This window comes from Labrus bergylta, chromosome 22 (genome assembly GCF_963930695.1).
Source record: "Labrus bergylta chromosome 22, fLabBer1.1, whole genome shotgun sequence".
NCBI lineage: Eukaryota > Metazoa > Chordata > Actinopteri > Labriformes > Labridae > Labrus > Labrus bergylta.
In genome coordinates, this window is record NC_089216.1 from 19,417,039 (window position 1) to 19,435,244 (window position 18,206).

The 18,206-nt window shown below is 42.6% G+C and overlaps 1 protein-coding gene across 4 annotated transcripts in view; it reads right to left on the reverse strand.

Annotated features, from left to right (window-relative positions):
* Positions 1–236: 236 nt before the first annotated feature.
* Positions 237–18,206, reverse strand: part of kirrel1a (kirre like nephrin family adhesion molecule 1a) — a 41,117-nt gene continuing 23,147 nt past the window's right edge. Inside the window, exons 3-15 of one of the 4 annotated variants that reach the window (XM_029279648.2) lie at positions 17,627–17,776; positions 17,332–17,489; positions 17,074–17,224; positions 16,625–16,730; positions 15,021–15,169; positions 14,689–14,816; positions 13,232–13,358; positions 12,835–12,935; positions 10,769–10,985; positions 8,865–8,969; positions 8,494–8,621; positions 8,115–8,228; positions 237–2,972 (exon numbers count right to left, since the gene is read on the reverse strand). In XM_029279648.2, coding sequence (XP_029135481.1) covers positions 2,301–2,972; positions 8,115–8,228; positions 8,494–8,621; positions 8,865–8,969; positions 10,769–10,985; positions 12,835–12,935; positions 13,232–13,358; positions 14,689–14,816; positions 15,021–15,169; positions 16,625–16,730; positions 17,074–17,224; positions 17,332–17,489; positions 17,627–17,776 — 2,306 coding nt within the window. In that variant the 3' untranslated portion in view covers positions 237–2,300. Of the gene's footprint in view, positions 2,973–8,114; positions 8,229–8,493; positions 8,622–8,861; positions 8,970–10,768; positions 10,986–12,834; positions 12,936–13,231; positions 13,359–14,688; positions 14,817–15,020; positions 15,170–16,624; positions 16,731–17,073; positions 17,225–17,331; positions 17,490–17,626; positions 17,777–18,206 lie in introns of all 4 variants that reach the window. The other 3 variants (XM_065950458.1, XM_029279649.2, XM_020645602.3) reach the window with 3 other exon arrangements.

Below are 18,206 nucleotides of genomic sequence, written 5' to 3' on the forward strand. Positions count from 1 at the left end.
CAACATATATAATATTGCTACTTGACCATCTTTATCCTACATTATGCATCCATTCTCATTCATACCATTTGTCCCCATGAAAGGTTAACAACAACAATTCAAATAATTACCAGAGAAAAACAAGCTAGCTATTTTTATTATAACTATTTTTTGACATCATGTCTACATTTAGCATGAATTTACGCAGAGTAGTCTGTGAAGTGATCACTTCCACCCAAAAAGAGGACAGAGTCCGATTTCTTATAAAAAACAGTGCTTTTATTTATGTAATACTGTGGAAAAATAATTACATACCATTTTTAAAAAATATTGAAGATAATGAAATTAAAAAATGAGAGTTTGATAACGTTCGTTGTACATCTTTTGAACAGTTTTCTCTGCTACGAAGAACAGTACAATAAGATAAACATTGGATTTTCCTAAATTCAAAGACACAATAATACAGGATACAGTCCTACCAGAGGTATAAAAGTACTGTAACAGGATTGTGAGAGAAATGATATGGACATATACTGAAACTCACACCCGCACGCTTTTGACACAGACATGCACTCACACTCACACTCACACTCACACACACACACACACACACACACACACACACACACACACACACACACACACACACACACACACACACACACACACACACACACACACACACACACACACACACACACACACAGATGCATACTTTCATCACACGCAGGTGAGTCGGGCGCTGTGTGTTTACAGTATGCCTTCCATACACGCGCAGTCATTCACACATCTATACAAACACACTGTACAAATCGATGTGCGTGCCTACGCCCACACACTCCCTCTTGAACTCTCTCTCTCTCTCTCACACACACTCTCGCACACCCACACAGTCACAGTCATACACTACTACATGTCAATATTGTGGACAAGCCTTCATTGAACCTCTCCTTACGCATTTCTCCTCTGGCCGTTTTTGGCAGACAGACGATGAGGAATGATTCAAAATGGAAATGTACGACATGTTCCTCTATAAGGCCACTCAGTTCTAAACCCAACATCTGTGTTGTTTTTTTCTCTCTGTCTGCACCAGGCGTGTAGTTAAGAGCTCGGACAAAAAAAAATGTCTGGGAATGACTCAAGACCCCCGGAGCCTGGTTTGTAAAGCAACAGTCACCAATAGAAGGAGCTTCTACTGCATATACATGGTCTAAGGTGAAGAACAACATGAACACTTGGCACAAGGTTTTTCTTTTATACACTGATATACCCTTCTCTCAAATAAAATCCTGAAATGAAGGATCTTTCTGTTGGCACAACTCTTCACCCTGTCTCAATGGAATCACCCAGGCAAACTCCCCAAAGTTATGTGGGCTCGTGTTCAAAACGTTTGGTCCATACATACACATTTACATGTTTTACATTGACAAAAATAATTCTGTAATGTTAAAAAATAGAATACAAAGCTCTAGTCAAGTGTGCAAATAAAAAGAAGACAATACACAGATATAGATAAGGGACGTCGTCTATGCATGAATACTGTAGATGAAGTGCAAAAATGATGACAAACCCCTTCCCCGACTCACTCACACTCCACCGTCTGCACGCCGCCGCCTAACAGGCAGGATGGAATGTACCAATGCACCCAAAGGGCAGTATGGGAGACTACATTTATATGTGCTCTATGATCATGGATAAGACAACCAGCAAAAAAAAAAAAAGTAAAAAATAATGGCGGCCAGGAATGACTTCCACTGGTTGAGGTTTTCTCCTGATCGGGGGGTGTACCATATTGGACAGTCAGTCAGGTTTGCCTTAAGACGTTCTCGCTCATCATTTACAAAGTCAGTTCATAGAGCTCCAAAAGATCTGTGATCTCTCGTCTCCTCTCTGCTTCTCGCTCTCTCTCTCTCTCCCAGTCTTGATTGTGACTTGCGCTGTCCGCTCTCTTTCAGAGCTCGGATATATACGAACACGTCCGTCGGGAGTTTTGGGAATTTAAAAATTGTGTGGAATTTCCCTTCCCTGTCTCGCTTAAAAAACTCCTTCTTTCCCCTCCCTGTCTCACGGGCATGGTCTTCTGACTCTGTGCATGTGTGATGTGTTTTTTTTTTTTTGGGGGGGGGGGGGGTTCTGTAGGGCGTGTTAGTGTGTGAAAATGTGTGCCTCTATGATTGTGTGTGTGTGTGTGTGTGTGTGTGTGTGTGTGTGTGTGTGTGTGTGTGTGTGTGTGTGTGTGTGTGTGTGGGTTTTAAGGTGTGACACTATTTATAAGATGCGTCCTCGTGCTCTGCTCAGACTGTGAGGTGTGTTTCTGCGTCTCACACGTGAGTCTGCATCCTCTGTGTGTGTCGGCTGTGGGAGTAGTCAGAGTGTTGCGAGGTGTAGGAGAAGCGAGTGGAGCTGCCGTACTTCCCAAGTCCAGTCTCTGATCCCGGGGCAGGGGGAGGAGGAGGACCCCCGGGACTGACGCTGACCGCTGGTGCCCCAACACCTGACCCCACCCCGTACATCTCATAGGATGGGCCGGCCTCGAGTGGGGCCAGGCTGGACGGGGCGAAACCCATGCGGTACGTCTGGTAATGGGAGGGGTATCCGTAGTTATCGTAGGCCAGCTGGGAATTGGAGTCCAACAGGCTGCAGTCCCCTTGGAATTCACCAGCCACAGGGGCGGGGTTAGTCGGGGGTTGCTGGCTTTGCCCCCCGCGAGTGAACGTGTTGAACTGGGCGTAGCTGATGTGGGAGAGTCTGGATGGCGGTCTGGGGTCGTAGCAGGCCTGCGGGCGCCCAGGGGAAGTCAGGGGCCCAGGGGGAACGGGGGCTCCACCGCTGGCTGTGGCTCCTGAACCGCCGGCGCTGCTGCTGATGGACGCCGCGCCCCCCGGTGTTCCTGTAGGGGAGCGGTAGTCCGAGTAGTGCATGGTGGAGCGGGAGGCGGGGCGGCCTTCATCGTGGGTGGAGGCTCGCACGTTGTAGTAGCCGTTTGTGGGATCCTGTAGCAAGAAATAAAAAAAACACAAACACACAAGAGGTGACATTAAGGACCTGGTCTACAAAAGGAATCAGAATCAGAATCAGAATCTGGTTTTATTGCCAAGTACATTTACACATACAAGGAATTTGACTTGGTGCTAAACAATTAACAAGGAAGTAAAGTAGAACTAGCAACAACTTAAATAATACAGTATAAGAAGATATTGTAATGTATAAAATTGAATTTAAAAATGTAAAATATTAAATATAAAAAATATATATGGACTATGTGTATATAACCTACTCACAGAGTGCATGTAAGGAAAATACATTTTTAAAGTCCAGTGGGCGTTAATGTAACACATAAAGAACAGATGCATGGCTTATGCACCTGCTAAATCTGAGCAAATGAAAGAAAGCCACACAAAGGGTTAAATGCACTCCAGACTGCGCCACTGAGCAGCTCTCACTGATGCAGTCTCCATGTGCCCGTACTGTTTTTTTGAGTTCAATTGGCCCATTTTATGCAAAAGAGGTGAAATTCACAAACTCGCAGTTAGAGGGAAATTTTTATTTTACCGTCCGTAGGTTGTAAAAGGTCTGCCGTCTATGTAAATATGACTTTGACACCAGGACTACCAGAGACTCACCCTGGCACACACTTAATCAGCATGGAGAGACAGGCTTGGTCGTAACGCAGGATAGGTATGGGAGTGTTTCTTATCCTATCTCTTTAAATCTCACATATATTTTTATCCCTGCACTGGTTATGTACATTTCTTGAATAATTCTTTATTTAAATGCACAGTTTAAGTTTGATTCATAGGGGTATTCTTTAAATCTTTTTTTTTCGGGTTAATATATATGTATGGGAGGGGGGCGTCGGTTTTGTGGTTAATTTGTATCAAATGTTTCATGTCATGTACGTCTTTGTAACCTGCTACTGGATGCTTTGAATTTCCCTCGGGATCAATAAAGTATCTATCTATCTATCTATCTGGTTGAGTTGCTCTCTCTGGCTCATTACATAAGCTTTGTTATAAAATGTGAAACTTGTATCACATGTGTAAGGACTCGACTGCACAATAAACTCCCCCCCCTTCAATCCAGCTCATCATCTTTATGTGGACAGAGTTGAGCTCTGATAAAAAGTGCAGAGTGCATCTCCCTGAAGCAAAGAGAGCATGTGCTGACGGCTCAACTCTGCAATCTGACGCAAAATATGAGCAAACTGTAAAAGGCAGAACGACTTTTTGGGATTTCTCTGCACTTAAACATTAGTTTAAAAAGTTCCAAAAGTTTGGAAGTTAAGGAGGGTAGTTGTCAAATAATTGTGCACATGCCAAAGTCGATTTTAAAGGTCTCTATAATAACATTAATAATGTGATGCTCCTCCCTGATCCCCAAAGAGCATGTGTCTGTGCGTCAGAAGGTCAGGGTGAACCGAGTGTATACGGCTGCTCAGCATCCAGGTCCACATTCATCAGGATTGTGCTGCGAGGGCACTTTGCACTCTTCTTTGTGACTCAGCTGCTTGGGATCAGAGTCCTTTTTCACAAATGTATGCAAATTGATGTGTGAAGAAAAACAAGTCCTCAACTGGAATTACCACATCGCAGTTTTTTTACGCCTCTGCCAAACAAGCCGAGAAGCATTTTAGATGGATCAGCGTTTCCCACAGAACGACAGCTTCACAGTGGGTCGAGACAGTGGGGGACAGGGGGAATATATTTGTATGTTTAAAATATGAAAAAGAACAAATTACCCTAAAAACAAAAAAATTGACTAAATGAACCCAAATTAAATATAAGAGGTTGCACAACGATCATTAACAGGAGGATGTGTGGAGACTGTTGTTGTGACCTGTGCTCCTTTTCCAACTCTATGCTAAGAAATGCTAAAAAAACAAACAAACATATATGCAAATACCAAAATATCTGTGACAGGCCGGATCATTTAACTAACTGTAGGTCCTCGAATGCTTCCCTTTTAAATGTCCCTCATGTGACCTACACAGGAAGAGAGCTTTCTGTTCTTATTCTCCTAAACTCTGGAACTCACTATCTTCAGACATTGAAAATAAGTCATCTTAAAACCTTCATTTTTTTAGTCTGGCCTTTAATTTGGGAGTCGTTGTATAGCCTTGGTCAACGTTTCTGTCATTGTTTTTACATTAGGATTGATTTTAATGTATTGATTGTTCCTACATATTGTATCATATCCTTCTGTATTTATTTTAATTTGTTGTTTTAATGATTTTATTAACGTCTTTCCTGTTTTAGTCTCTCATGTCTGTTTTTATTTCCTGCCTGTCTGTTCTTTTGTGGAGCACTTCTGGCTTCATGCTTTCATGCATATAAAGTGCTATATAAGTAAAGTGGAGTTAGAATTCATATATATCAGTCGGGCTCCTATATGAAGTTATCTTTCTCCATACTTCAGTTTGTACACATTGAGTTCTGAAAAAATGCTTGGAATATAACGATATTTAATATAGAGTTTGAGCTTTCTCTTCTCTGAACAAGTTAACTACAAAAAAAATCTGAAATCCTGATTTGGACATTCTTTGCCCAAAGCTTTCGTCAAGTTAAAAATCTCTATTTAACTGTGGGCCTCTCCAGCAGGAGGCTTCTTGTGGAGGATGGTCTTCCTGTTCACTGCACCCCCTGCTGAGTACTCCACTATCACTTCTGACACGGTTCTGCTTTTCTCATTGTCTCTAACATACCCATCCCCCCCCCCCCCCCAAACCCCAACCCCACTCCTAACTCTGTATCACTGCTTTTGGTGCTTCAGGCAGCTGTGAGAGAGAGAGAGAGAGTCTGGCTGAGGCTGTTGTTGGGGTGATCTAACCACCTCCTGGGGTGGATTCATGTCTGTGTTTCTTCAAAGTGATCCAAGGCAGCACTCCAGCTAGAGGGGTGGTGTGTTTGCCCTCACAAAATATTCATGGGGGGGTTTCAGCAGAACATTTTGGCAGCTTCACGCGTGAAAATACATCCACCAGCTAAGCCCTGCCCCCCTCCCCCCGGTGTCAAAATGTATAAATGATTTACGCCAGCTGAATGAGCAGAGTACGACTAAAACATCATTTATCTGTTTAAAAGTACTCTGATTGTTTTCCTGCTTTGTCTCTAACAATCCCCACGATGAGTAAGCCAACTTTGTCAGTAATCAGAGAAGTTGCCTAACAGTTGGACGGACACTTCAGGGGCAGAAGGAGAACAGAGGAGCAGCAGATTTAAAGAAATCCAATCATCCTTTTTTTGTTTTTAATATCCTCCTCTTGTGCAACAGTAACACACACATTACGAGCCTCCAACACAACATCAGTGCATAAGTAGAACACGCTGACGTTGAACTGAACTGCTTTCCCCTGAAAAAGCAGCTGATGCCAGGAATGCATCAACACACACCTAACAGCAGAGGACAGATAGAGGTCTCAAAATTCTCCAGGCCTGAGACAGCTGCAGCGAGAGAGAGGAGTTTGTACTGATGTAGAGGGGGGGGATAGTTGTACTGGACCGTAGTCATATTTGTTAGTCATCCTGGCTGTCTAGCAACAGTTAAACAAACATCAGCGCTGTAGGTTTCACTCTTAAGCACTGTGCTAAAGGAGAAAAGATAAAAAGGTTTGAAAGTCAAAGGAAAATGGAACTACTGAAACCTTTCAGGTTGACTTTCACCACCAAAGAAAAATCTATTAAATCAGCTTTCAAGCATTCTTCTTGACAGTCTTGTGAAGTGTTACAGTGTTTGTGAGGCGATCGATGAACACACAAAGAAAATCTATCAGATTCTAAACATGCACTCCTGAAAAAATTGCTCCTGAAACCCTCCTGATGTGGTGATTAACACATGCACCTCACACTATAGCTGTGAGACAGGAGGGGGGGGGGGGGGGGGTGCAGAGACAGCAGACCCCTGAAAAAACTCCTGATGTTTATCGTAGGAGATGTATGTGTGAACGCAAACAAACAAATTTTTGGCTCAGACAGTATTTTTTTTCAAATTCACCTCGAGCCAATGGGAGGGGGAGTGGCGTTTATAGTATATACAGTGAGTGCTGCACGGTGCATAGACTGTATGCGATCTGCAGAGTCCCTCTGCACCTTTAAGAAAAAGCTAAAGACCCAGCTCTTTCATGAATACCTACTAACTTAATGATGATGGTCTCCATATTATTGATGATGATGATGGTTTTTGTTTGATAACGACCATCTTATAAGATGGTTTCTATACTGATTAGAGCTCTCAAGAACTGCCCTCAATGTTGTGCTTTGCCTCTGGTCACTTCCTGTCAGCACCTGTGTGTCCAATCAGACTCAAAGCTGATCGTTTGCTCTTACTGACATTGTTCCCTTTTTTCTAGATCCTTGCTTGTGTTGTTCTTACTCTCTGATGTACGTCGCTTTGGATAAAAGCGTCTGCTAAGTGAGTTGTAGAATTGTATGCAGGCGACCACTATCATCTCGGTGTGTGTAATTAACCTGCTGCATTACATTTTCAGTTCTTCAGTATGTCGTTCTGAGGAGAACAGTAAGTGAACAGCCAGGTCAGGAGGATATCCGCAGCAGTTCTCCTGAAGCTATATAGATAACTCCAAGAGTGCAAATGTGAAAACAGCGCTATAATGACAATATTCACCTTTTTATCAATTCTACCTGTGAAAACCAGAGAGAGGCTGTGTTTTCAGAAACTCTCCTCTTCGTCCTCTTGTGGATACTTCAGGTGCACATGTGCAACCTCTAGAGGGCTCTAGATGACCTTTTTTGGTGTATTGACTAAAAGTGATGTCACCTCTAAGAACACATCAGATGTCAGTAATGACTTTGTTGCTTCATTTATTCTAATGCTATACATCTGGTTTTAATGTCTGCCTGGTGACATTCTCTGTGTTGTCCTGGGTGACATCATTTCCATGAGAGAGGAGGAGTCATCATGTCCGTCATGTTTAGGATATGAGGTATTCTTCAAACGAAATCTTGCTCAAAAAGTGGTTGCACAAGACCTGGCTATATCAGTGTTTTTCTTCATTTTTTCTGCACCTCTAAGAACTCTAAGTATCTTAACAAGGAAAAGGTTTGTTAGCTTAGATTGTGAGGACGATCTGCTCCCTTGGTTTTGATAGAAATGTGTCTCCTGCATCTGTGTGAGCTCACCTTCAGGTCGTACTCCTGGCGGGTGTCCAGGGTGTCGCTGCGCAGGTCAGACTTGAGCTCTATGTCGTCCTTAAAGGGCTGATTGGAAGGAGAGAAGGACACAGAGGGGAGAAACTAAACCATCAAACAACAAAACAAAAAAACAAAAACAAAAAAAAAAAGAGGAGAAAAAGGTGCCGCAACAAAAAACAGGAAGAGGGAAGGAGGCAACAGAGTATGACAGGAGAAGAGAGAACGGGTTGTTAAACGAGTTAAAAGGAGCACTCACAGGGGAAACATGGCTTGTTTTCATTGAGAATGGGGAGAGGTTACTGAGTTAATCTGAGGTTTTTCTCTTCTACGACTACAGGCTGTGTAAACATATCCCGCCGCTGCTCACCGAGTACATGGCCTTGACCATGCGCGAAGCCGTGGACACGCTGCCGGAGTCCTCCTCCAAGCTGTGGGTCTCTTTGTTTATCGTCTCCACCTTGATGTCAGGCTTACCCAGGGTGACCCCGCGCCGACCTGGAAGCAAAACAAAGGTCCAGGTTGAATACAGCTGGAACACGCGTGGTGCTGTGTTTTTGTCATATGTCAGAGGGGAAGTTGTAGGTGTCTGATTTTTTACTCTGCTTTAGTGAGGAGGATTTAAATCATAATCCTTTAAAAAAAAAAAAAAAAAGGATGCAGATTTGTACTGTACATGCAGATATATGCTCTTTGTTTTATTATGTATGTGTTCAGCACATGGAGGGTATGACTCACTGCCTTTGCGCTGCCTGTAGAAGATAAGGACCAGGACAAGCAGGAAGATGAATAGGAGGATGGTGGAGCCCACCGTCCCACCAGCTATTATCCCCACTGGGACTTCCTCTGAAGTGGGAGAGAGAGAGAGAGAGAGAGAGAGAGAGAGAGAGAGAGAGAGAGAGAGAGAGAGAGAGAGCGTTAGGGATGCCAAATATTCAGCTGCATAATCCAAGATATACTGTAAAAAAAAAACACATCTTTAAACCTAAATTGCATAAGAGTCGCAGAGAAAATTATTTTTGCTAAATATGGAGTTCCAGATCCGTTTGTGATGAAAAATATAGACTACATGTAGAGTCAGGATTTCTCCTGTTTAAACCATATAACGATAAATCAGGCTCTCTGGTTAACTTAAGAACACAGAATACTCCTAAAAAGGTCAAGTGTCAGGAGCGCCGGACAGCCTAGTGGTTATGTTGGGCAACCCATGTGTAGAGGCAATAGAGCTCAACGTAGTGGCCGTGGGTTTGAATCCGACCTTGGCCCTTTGCTTCATGTCATCCTGTCCTCCCAACATTTTCTGTCTCTCTTCAGCTGTCTGGTCCAATAAAGGCCAAACGGCCCCAAAAATACCTTTTTAAAAAAAGGTCAAGTGGACGATTAATGTTTCTATTTACCGCTATTTGGTGTTAATTTCACCTCTTTTTGGAAGAAAAGATGGCGCTAACCTGCAGTGAAATGGACGCCAGTGAGATGTAGTTGTAGTTTGTTGTGTGATGGTTTTGGATTATTGTTTTTTTAGCTGTAATAACAGATGAATAAATACTGAAAGGGAATGAGTGAAGTGCTTTTGAACTAATCATGTGTCATCTGTGTGTGTGTGTGTGTGTGTGTGTGTGTGTGTGTGTGTGTATAAGTGTGCAGGTGTGTAGCTGTACCAGTTGTTCATCCTTGTTAATTATTGCATATTTTTTTGTAATTGACTATGTTAATGAATATCTAACAGGACAGATGAATGAAACGTCTTTTGATATTTTGTGAAAAGAAGACTTTTTGATCCATTAGATGTCGCTCTTGAGCACCAGCATGAAACCAAAACAAACTGCTGTTTGGTGACACCTCCTCTATTCTGAATCCTCCCCTGTCCTCCAGCAGCACACCTCCAACCACCTCTCCCAGCTCACATTCACACAAAGGAGTTATCAAATAGAACACACATTAATTTAACACAATTAAGCGCAAAGCTGCTGACAAAATTGTCCTTGTCTCGAGCTGCGTTGTTGTGTAAGCATGCTAATGTTAGCGCTCTTTAGTTAGCTCATAGGGGAGTAAGGGATAATGTACAATAAGCAGGTGCGTTACCTTATAAGAGTTTATTTCCTTTGTGAAAACAAGCGTACTGTAATGGATAGGGATTATTACAGGGCTACATTTACTGAGAAGAAGTGATTTTAAACTTCTGCTCAAAAACAGTTCATGAGCTTCCACAGCTACTCCACTCCTCGCTCCCTCTCTGACCCGTACATGTCGAAGGCTGTTGACGTATATCATGTTACGTTGAGAGTTTTACTTCACACGTCTTCTTCTGTTTGGTCAATTTCTCCGACATCCAACCCCTTGTTTCTTTAACCTCATTTGGTTTTGGCTTTTCTTTTCTTTTCTTTCTGCTTTCCAAAAAAACATCATCAGTGAAAGTTTCTGCCCACAGTTCTGTGGATAGGAAACATGTCCTGATGGACTTTTTCTAATATCGCTTTATCCCTGAAAGCTACTCGTGTATTCATATTTGACATTATTTTTGGGAATAGGAGTTTAAAACATGACTGTTGTATGATAACTCATATTAACTCTATTATCTTTCTGTAAAATATCCGGCTGAAACCACTTCATGCTGTGTCAGGTAAGGTCATTTAAAAAAAACACACCAGTCTCCTCCAGAGAGATGATCATGGTCCCCGGGCCGAACGAGTTCCAGGCCGTGCAGTTGTAGGTGGACATGAAGTCGGACTCCATCACGTTGTTGATGGTGAGGGTGGAGAGGACGCCGCCGCCCTCCGCTGACGGTTTGCTCTGCTCCACCGTGTATCTCTCCAGCAGGGTCCCTTTCTCCTTCTCCCACACGTTCTCCTTCCACGCCCACACCTGCAGCACACAGGAGGCCACATCAGATGAAGTCATGAGACATCAGGTATGTTGTTAAAGAAATCTGAATATATCCGATGAATCAATTATTCCCAACTCCACACTTGAAACCTGACACGTTTTCATGATTTTAACCTTATTTTGTTGTAGCTATAACAAGCCATCACTGCTTCAAACAAAGTTTGATGATAAAATCACCCACACTAAGGTCATATGCATCCAGTTATGTATTTAAACACATGAACATATTAGTCGGGAATATTTAACATGGCTGCTTTTAACCGTTAGAACGTCCTCTCTTGTTAGGGTCTAAACGCATCAGAAAAAGTATTAAAGGGGACATATTGTGAAAAATCCACTTGTACAGTGTTTCTGAACATATATTTGGGTAACCTGAGTGTCTACTGAACCACAACATGTGAAATAAACCCATCCAGTCCTTTGTTTGTGGTCTGCATAAGTCTTACAGAGAAAAATGCTCAGTTTCAAATGTGCTCTCCTTTTTATTCTCGCTACAGAGGAGTGATGTCTACGGGGAAAACTCAGGGGGGGTCATTACATTTAAAGAGACACACACACCAAAACAGAGCGTTCTGAGAGAGCTGGTTTATACAGGGTCACAAACCTCCTCTGGTGCTTGATTCATGTTATATTTTGACCAAAGCACAGCACAGATGTTTCATTTAGACCACAGGGGACTGTTTGAAAAGGTGGAGGAGGGCGATAATATGTCCTCTTTAAGATAATCTAGACTTGCTGTTTCCCACTGTTTCTAGTTCTCATGGTAAGCTAAGCTAATCAGCTGTATTAATTTGGTTTGATAGGTTATCTTCTGTCTCTCCTAAATAATACATTTAGGAAGAAAGAAAGAAAAAAACGAAACGAAAATGAAAATATGACCAAACATTTGAATCATTAAACTATTTGATAACAGATTTTGATCTCGTCCATCTTAAAGGACTGACTGGTTTATACATATATCTTATTTAGGGAGAGAGCCATTACTGTCCTTATCAGTCTAACTCAGATACAAAGTGCAGAAAGATCTGACACATCCAGATTTACCACCAGAACACACTCACATCCAAACACACACATTGCACGACTTGCCAAGAACAGCAACAGTTTGTATGTTTTCACAGACAAGGGGTGGAGGTTGGTGGAGGTTGACATAGCCGGTGAGAATTTTACACATTCTCCGACTCTAAAGCCACTAAAAGCAACTGTATTATTCAGCACAGAAGTACTGTACCAGAGCGAGTTAATTATGCATAAGCCCACATGTTCCCATAATCTGCCCACTTATTCCAGAGAAGGATAATCTCCTGGCTGTTGCGTTCACAGGGACAACTGCTCCTCTCCAGTCCTTTATATTTTATAAATCTTTTTCTGTCCCAACCTACGCCACTTGCATTAAGAGGCGGGCACCGCGAGTCAGGACGGATCAGTCACAGAGGCCGGAGGAGCCGAGGAACTACTACTACTGCTGCTGCTGCCGCTCTGCGATACAGGAGAGTGAAGAGAGCGTTCAGGATGGATTCTGACGCAGGGAGCTAAAAGCAGACCGGCTTAGTGTTAGTGTTGGTTTGTTTATGTGATGTGGATGGAGGAGAATTCTGGGAGAGTTTAAGGGTGAGTCACCACTCAAACAAAAAAAAGGGGGAAAAAAAGGGACATTGCCTAAAAGCATTACCGGGCAGGAGTGGAGCCATTTAGGAACAGAAAGGTACAGTAGAATACAAATCGCTGTCAGACTGGAGCTCTTTGTGGCCAAAGCTTTTCCTTGTTCTGTCTGTATAATTGATGCTGGGTTTAGATCTGGACCTTCTCATTGAGTCTTTTTACTCACAATCTTATCTGGAGGAGGCGTACTGGCTATGTAGCATTTCACCTCGCCTCTCTCCCCTCTCACTGCATACTGGACTGGGTCGCTGGAGATGATGGGTGGACCTGTATGGGTTAAAAAAAAAAAAGAGGGAACAATTGAGTGCTTGGGTGAGAGAAATAAAAGAAATGACTCTTAAAATACTGCAAAAAACATGATTCAAGAGTGGCATTTTTCCATTCCCTTTAAAGACCTTAGTCAGTGTGTTCAAGCACAATTGTATGGTTTTAAAAAATAACTGGCCACCACTTTGGACATACAAACTTTTTTTTCAATTACTGACAAGCTGACCTTTTAGAAAGTGCACAATTTTTCATCTACAGGCAGTGTCATATTAAATTTGTGTGGATGTTTTCCTGACCGTTAACAGTGAGCGTGACCTCAGTCTCTCCTACTCCAATCCGTGGGACGATGGCCTTACATACATACTGGCCGGCATCAGCTTGGCTCACCGACTTCAGATACAGCTGGTTGCTGTTACTCAGAACCTGTGGGGGAGTGAACAGAACGGACATAAATATAAACAAGTCGGCTAAACCGCAGGACGGGGGGATAAATAAAACAGAAGCCCACATGTGCAGACGTGTTATACCTCCACCTGTTTACCTTATCATTGTAATTAATCATCTTGTATACTTTCTATTACTCTGACCCTTACTGGCTAACAATGCAAACTTGCTTTTAACCCATCACAGAGGTTTTTGCAGTTGCTTAGCAACGTCATCGATGTGGAAATTAGCTGTGGGAAAATGATGTCTAAATATGTAACCACCTAGAGAGAGATATGTACCTGCAAAAGGCTGAGTATATAGAAGTAGGTGTAGGCCGAGTCAGGCCAGGGTCTGCTAAGGCAGACTTGTAATGAGGCCGATTACATTTACTATGCTCCAACTGTCTTGTGTTTAGTCCTGATGTTGACTAAAAACAATAGTGATATTTACATACACCTACTCAACATTGTGAAAGTTACAACACCTACTCAACTTGTCCAAGGGGGGTTTTAAACTAGGGACCCGGGCCTGGATCCGAGTACGCTTGACCCCAAAGTCCAGTTCAACACAAACGTACCGTACTCGGGAAGGGAACAAAAGGGCAGAGGGAACATATAGTTGAGGGAAGATAGGGCTGAGGGAACATAGGGTTGAGGGAACATAGGGTTGAGGGAACATAGGGTTGAGGGAACATATAGTTGAGGGAACATATAGTTGAGGGAACATAGGGTTGAGGGAACATAGGGTTGAGGGAACATAGGGTTGAGGGAACATATAGTTGAGGGAACATACGGTTGAGGGAACATAGGGTTGAGGGAACATAGGGCTGAGGGGATATAGGGCTGAGGGGATATAGGGCTGAGGGGATATAGACACGCTCCCACAATCAGTGTTTTAAGCACTCTAGCCAGTTTGTTGTTTTTTTCATCTGATTTAAGCATACGAGTAGATTTTTACCTTTAGCCTAAGCCATGGTGGCTTTTCCCTTTGTGCTAATGCTAAGCTAACCTGCTGATGAATTTAGCCGCCTAGTTCATTTAAAGACACAGAGGTTGAATCAATTTTGTACTTCCTTTATTTTCTTTTTGCAAGACTGCTAATAATGTCAAACTCACTCTCTCCCTATGTTTCCTTGATAATAGGTGAAATTGATAGAAAGAGGGCCTGATGGCGAGGAATGGAAGAAAGGCATCTTTGTGTACAGACAAGAGAAAGCCCATGAATGACAGGCTGCTTTTGTAAACAGTGAAGAAGTGTGAAATGTAAAAAAAGTGTGAATACTAGAAGAGAAAAGAAATGTGAGAAGCGTACGTTTTGATTCTCTTACCATGTTTGAACCCTTTTTGAACCAGGTGAGTGTGAGAGGAGGGTTTCCAGCCCATTTACAGTTGAGGGTGACATCAGAGTCAACGTCGACGGTTTTTGGCTGCGGCTCCACCAACAGAATCGGACCGACTGGAGACACACAGAAAAACACACAAAGAGATGTTCTTTTTGTTGTGCCTGAGTAATAATGCAGTAGGACTAAAGGGGAGAAGCCGCTCGGAGGAAAGAAGAAAACACAACAGCGGTGTGTTTCATCCCTCTGACACTACACTGAAGTGAGCGAAGTGGGCCACAAGTGAGTGAACGAGGTGAGACGAGCAGCGTGTGACTCACAGTGAACGTCCACCAGGATGCTGACGTTGGTCTTTCCCACAGCGTTGAAGACCAGACAGGAGACGGGCTCTGTGAAGAAGGAGTGGTCGGCTTTGGTGGTAAACACACTCTCCCTGGCACCCTGCAGCACCACGCCTCCTTTAGCCCACCTGGGATTGAAACACACCATGTTATATACTAAATAATATTATGCAAAATCCCTGAGAAAACATATCTGACAAAATTGTAAATTAGGGCTGAGCAATACATGGACAGGCAAATAAAGGCCCATAACAGATGACAGTTTATATTTGCCTGATTTAAAGGCTTTCTATGTGATTTTTCACACTTAAATGTAATATAAATCAAGTCTATCCTCTGAAAATAACTCTGTGAGTCATGACTGTCTACAATGGGTGTAACACCCGAGTCCCACTGTCTGTGATGTTTTCAGAGTTTTCAGAGTCCTATCTTCAGTTTGTTTACATCGCCCGGACGGCCGGCTGACTCCTCCCCTCATGTATAAAAGTTGTTTAATTGAGGGACTAGAGAAAAGAAGAATAACATACTGTACTCACTGCTTAACTGTGTTTCTAGATCACGCTCATTTCAGGTAAATTTACATGCAGTGTAGGATTAGCATAATATTAGCATAATAATCATTAATTAATAATTATAATAGTTAGCATAATAATTATACGAGCACAATAAAGATCGCTAGCATTAGCATGCTAACACAACAACGCAGCGAGAGTTGTTTTGGTTTCATGCTGGTGCTCAAGGGCGACATCTGCTGGATCAAAACATCAAATATAAAGCCTTTAAAGGAGGTGTTTGCATATCCAACTATCTCATGAAGTAGGTGCTTTGGGCATTGAACCATCACTCTGAAAAGAAGAAACCTTCACACTGCTCTTGCTAGGCATCACCAATGTATCAGAAAAAAACACACAAAATGTTGGTCCCACTGAATCTTTGTCAAGTGTGTTCCCAATTTATATATGTATATCATATAAAAACATCTAATCCTGAAAGTAATGGATTCATTAGATTTAAAAAGTAGCTTGTGCAACTGCATAGTTAAAAAAAATACTCTTGACACTGCCTGCAGCACATGCAAAAAGAGCATCAAGGCTAAGCTGACTGTGGTGTTGGATTCAATTGGTTGATAATATGTAATAATGTTGTTCAATTAAAGTATTGGTGTAAGCCATCTGTCAACGTGTACAAAAACATATCGGTGCAAATATGGTGAACAATCCACAGAGAAAATGTATATTTCATTCCAAGCCAAAAAACGTTAAATATGGGTCGTCATATTGGTAACCAATTAACTTTCCCGTTCTGAAATAGCTTACGATCTCAGAAATCCCATTTTGGTTGGGCTCTAATCAAAACTACAATTATCTAAATGTCTTTTTTTCCCAAAACATTTTCTCAATGGAGTAAATTTTTAGATGCTATTGGGGAGGCAGCCAAATGTTTGCAGCACTAGAGTCCAAGACAAACAGTGTAAAAGAATAACATTCCTTTAAAGCATAACATATGAAAAACGGGGGGGGGGGGTAACTGCTGCTTTAAGAGGCCCTGTATAAATGAGAGTGTGCTCGCTCGTGGATTCAGACCTGTAGCCCATAATAGGAGGGTTGGCGGATGCCTGGCAGGTGAAGGTGACTCTATCCCCCTCTAGGACAGAACGAGGCTCAATGGACAAGGTCACTGATGGTGGATCTGGAAGAGAGAGAGAGAGTCTCATAAAAACAGCCTTGCTTCATTTAATATTATGCTGCAATCTGGACTGTGGGGTGTAAAATGGCTTCTGTGCATTACTTAAAATGGCTATAAAATGTTCAGCTTCTGCCAGATGTTTTATATTTCAAAATATGACACTTTTAATGAGGCTGGGATTCAGAAAATGTTTTTTTATGTAGCAATTAACAAGAAAATATAATCATATATTGTGTTAAAAATTGGAATTCTTTCAATAGAAATGCAATACATTTTATGATTTTGAATTTTAACTGATACTTCTTGAGTTTTGGCTTTGTTGTTTGTCTGTTTTTTAACTACTTACGGTGTACGTTGAGGGTGACGGTTGTGCTTTTTCCACTGGGAACAGCCAGGTTTGTGGCCACACAGCTGAAGTTCCTCCCGGTGTCGGTGTCGACGGGCTGGATGGGCAGGTAGCTGCGTGTGGTCACCCTCTTCCTGTCTGGAAGCACCTCCTGGTGACGACGGAGGGAGGAAACATTGAGTGAAGATGAAGCACGGTGAGAAGGTAACTGGATGTTCTGAATGTGTGTTTAGTGGGTCTTTCTATTTTTGGACCTACAGTGATGCTGGCGGCCCCCTCGACAGGCAAACCGTCTTTAAGCCACTCGATCACAGAAGGAGGTTTCGCCCCTCGAGACACGCAGCTCAGGTTGTACGACTCCCCCGCGTTTAGCAACACCTCTGGACCCCCATCGATCACCGGTTCATCTGGGGGGACTGAAGCAGGATAGGACAGCGTAAGAAACATCCCACATGCTTTTTGTAGACACACACACACACACACACACACACACACACACACACACACACACACACACACACACACACACACTGACACCTGAATTCAAACATACTGAGGACGGTGAGTTTGGCCCTTCTTGACCTCAGGGCAGCATCAGGGGCCTGGCACTCGTACAGAGAGTCATCAGACAGATCAGCCGACAGGATCTCCAGGTTATACTGACCCAAGTCCTGAACGCGGAGCACACGGTATCTGGGCCAGGCTGGGAAACACAAAGTCACAGAAGATCCTGTTTTAGTCGATCTGATACGTAGAAGGTCTGTACAATTAGACAAAAATAATGATATTCAAATCAAACGCTCAAACCAAACCCAAAACCCCAGCTGCAGTCAACTTCCGCTAAAACATAATCATTACACAAACTCTCACATCACAACATTGTTTAACGTCAACATATTCAACACATACCATACACACTGCTCAACTCCTCAACTCTCTTCTACCTCTCAAGTCCCCCTTCCAAAGCACCTTCTCTCCCTCCCCTTCTCTCTTTCTCTCTATCGCTTCTTTCACTTGTATCCCTTCTTAGGTATTTCATATAGTTTTGTAATGTATTTGCTGGTTGTAGTCTGATGTGTGTCTATTGATGTCTTAGTATTTTGCTGTCTTTATTTGTTTTATTTTATTATTTA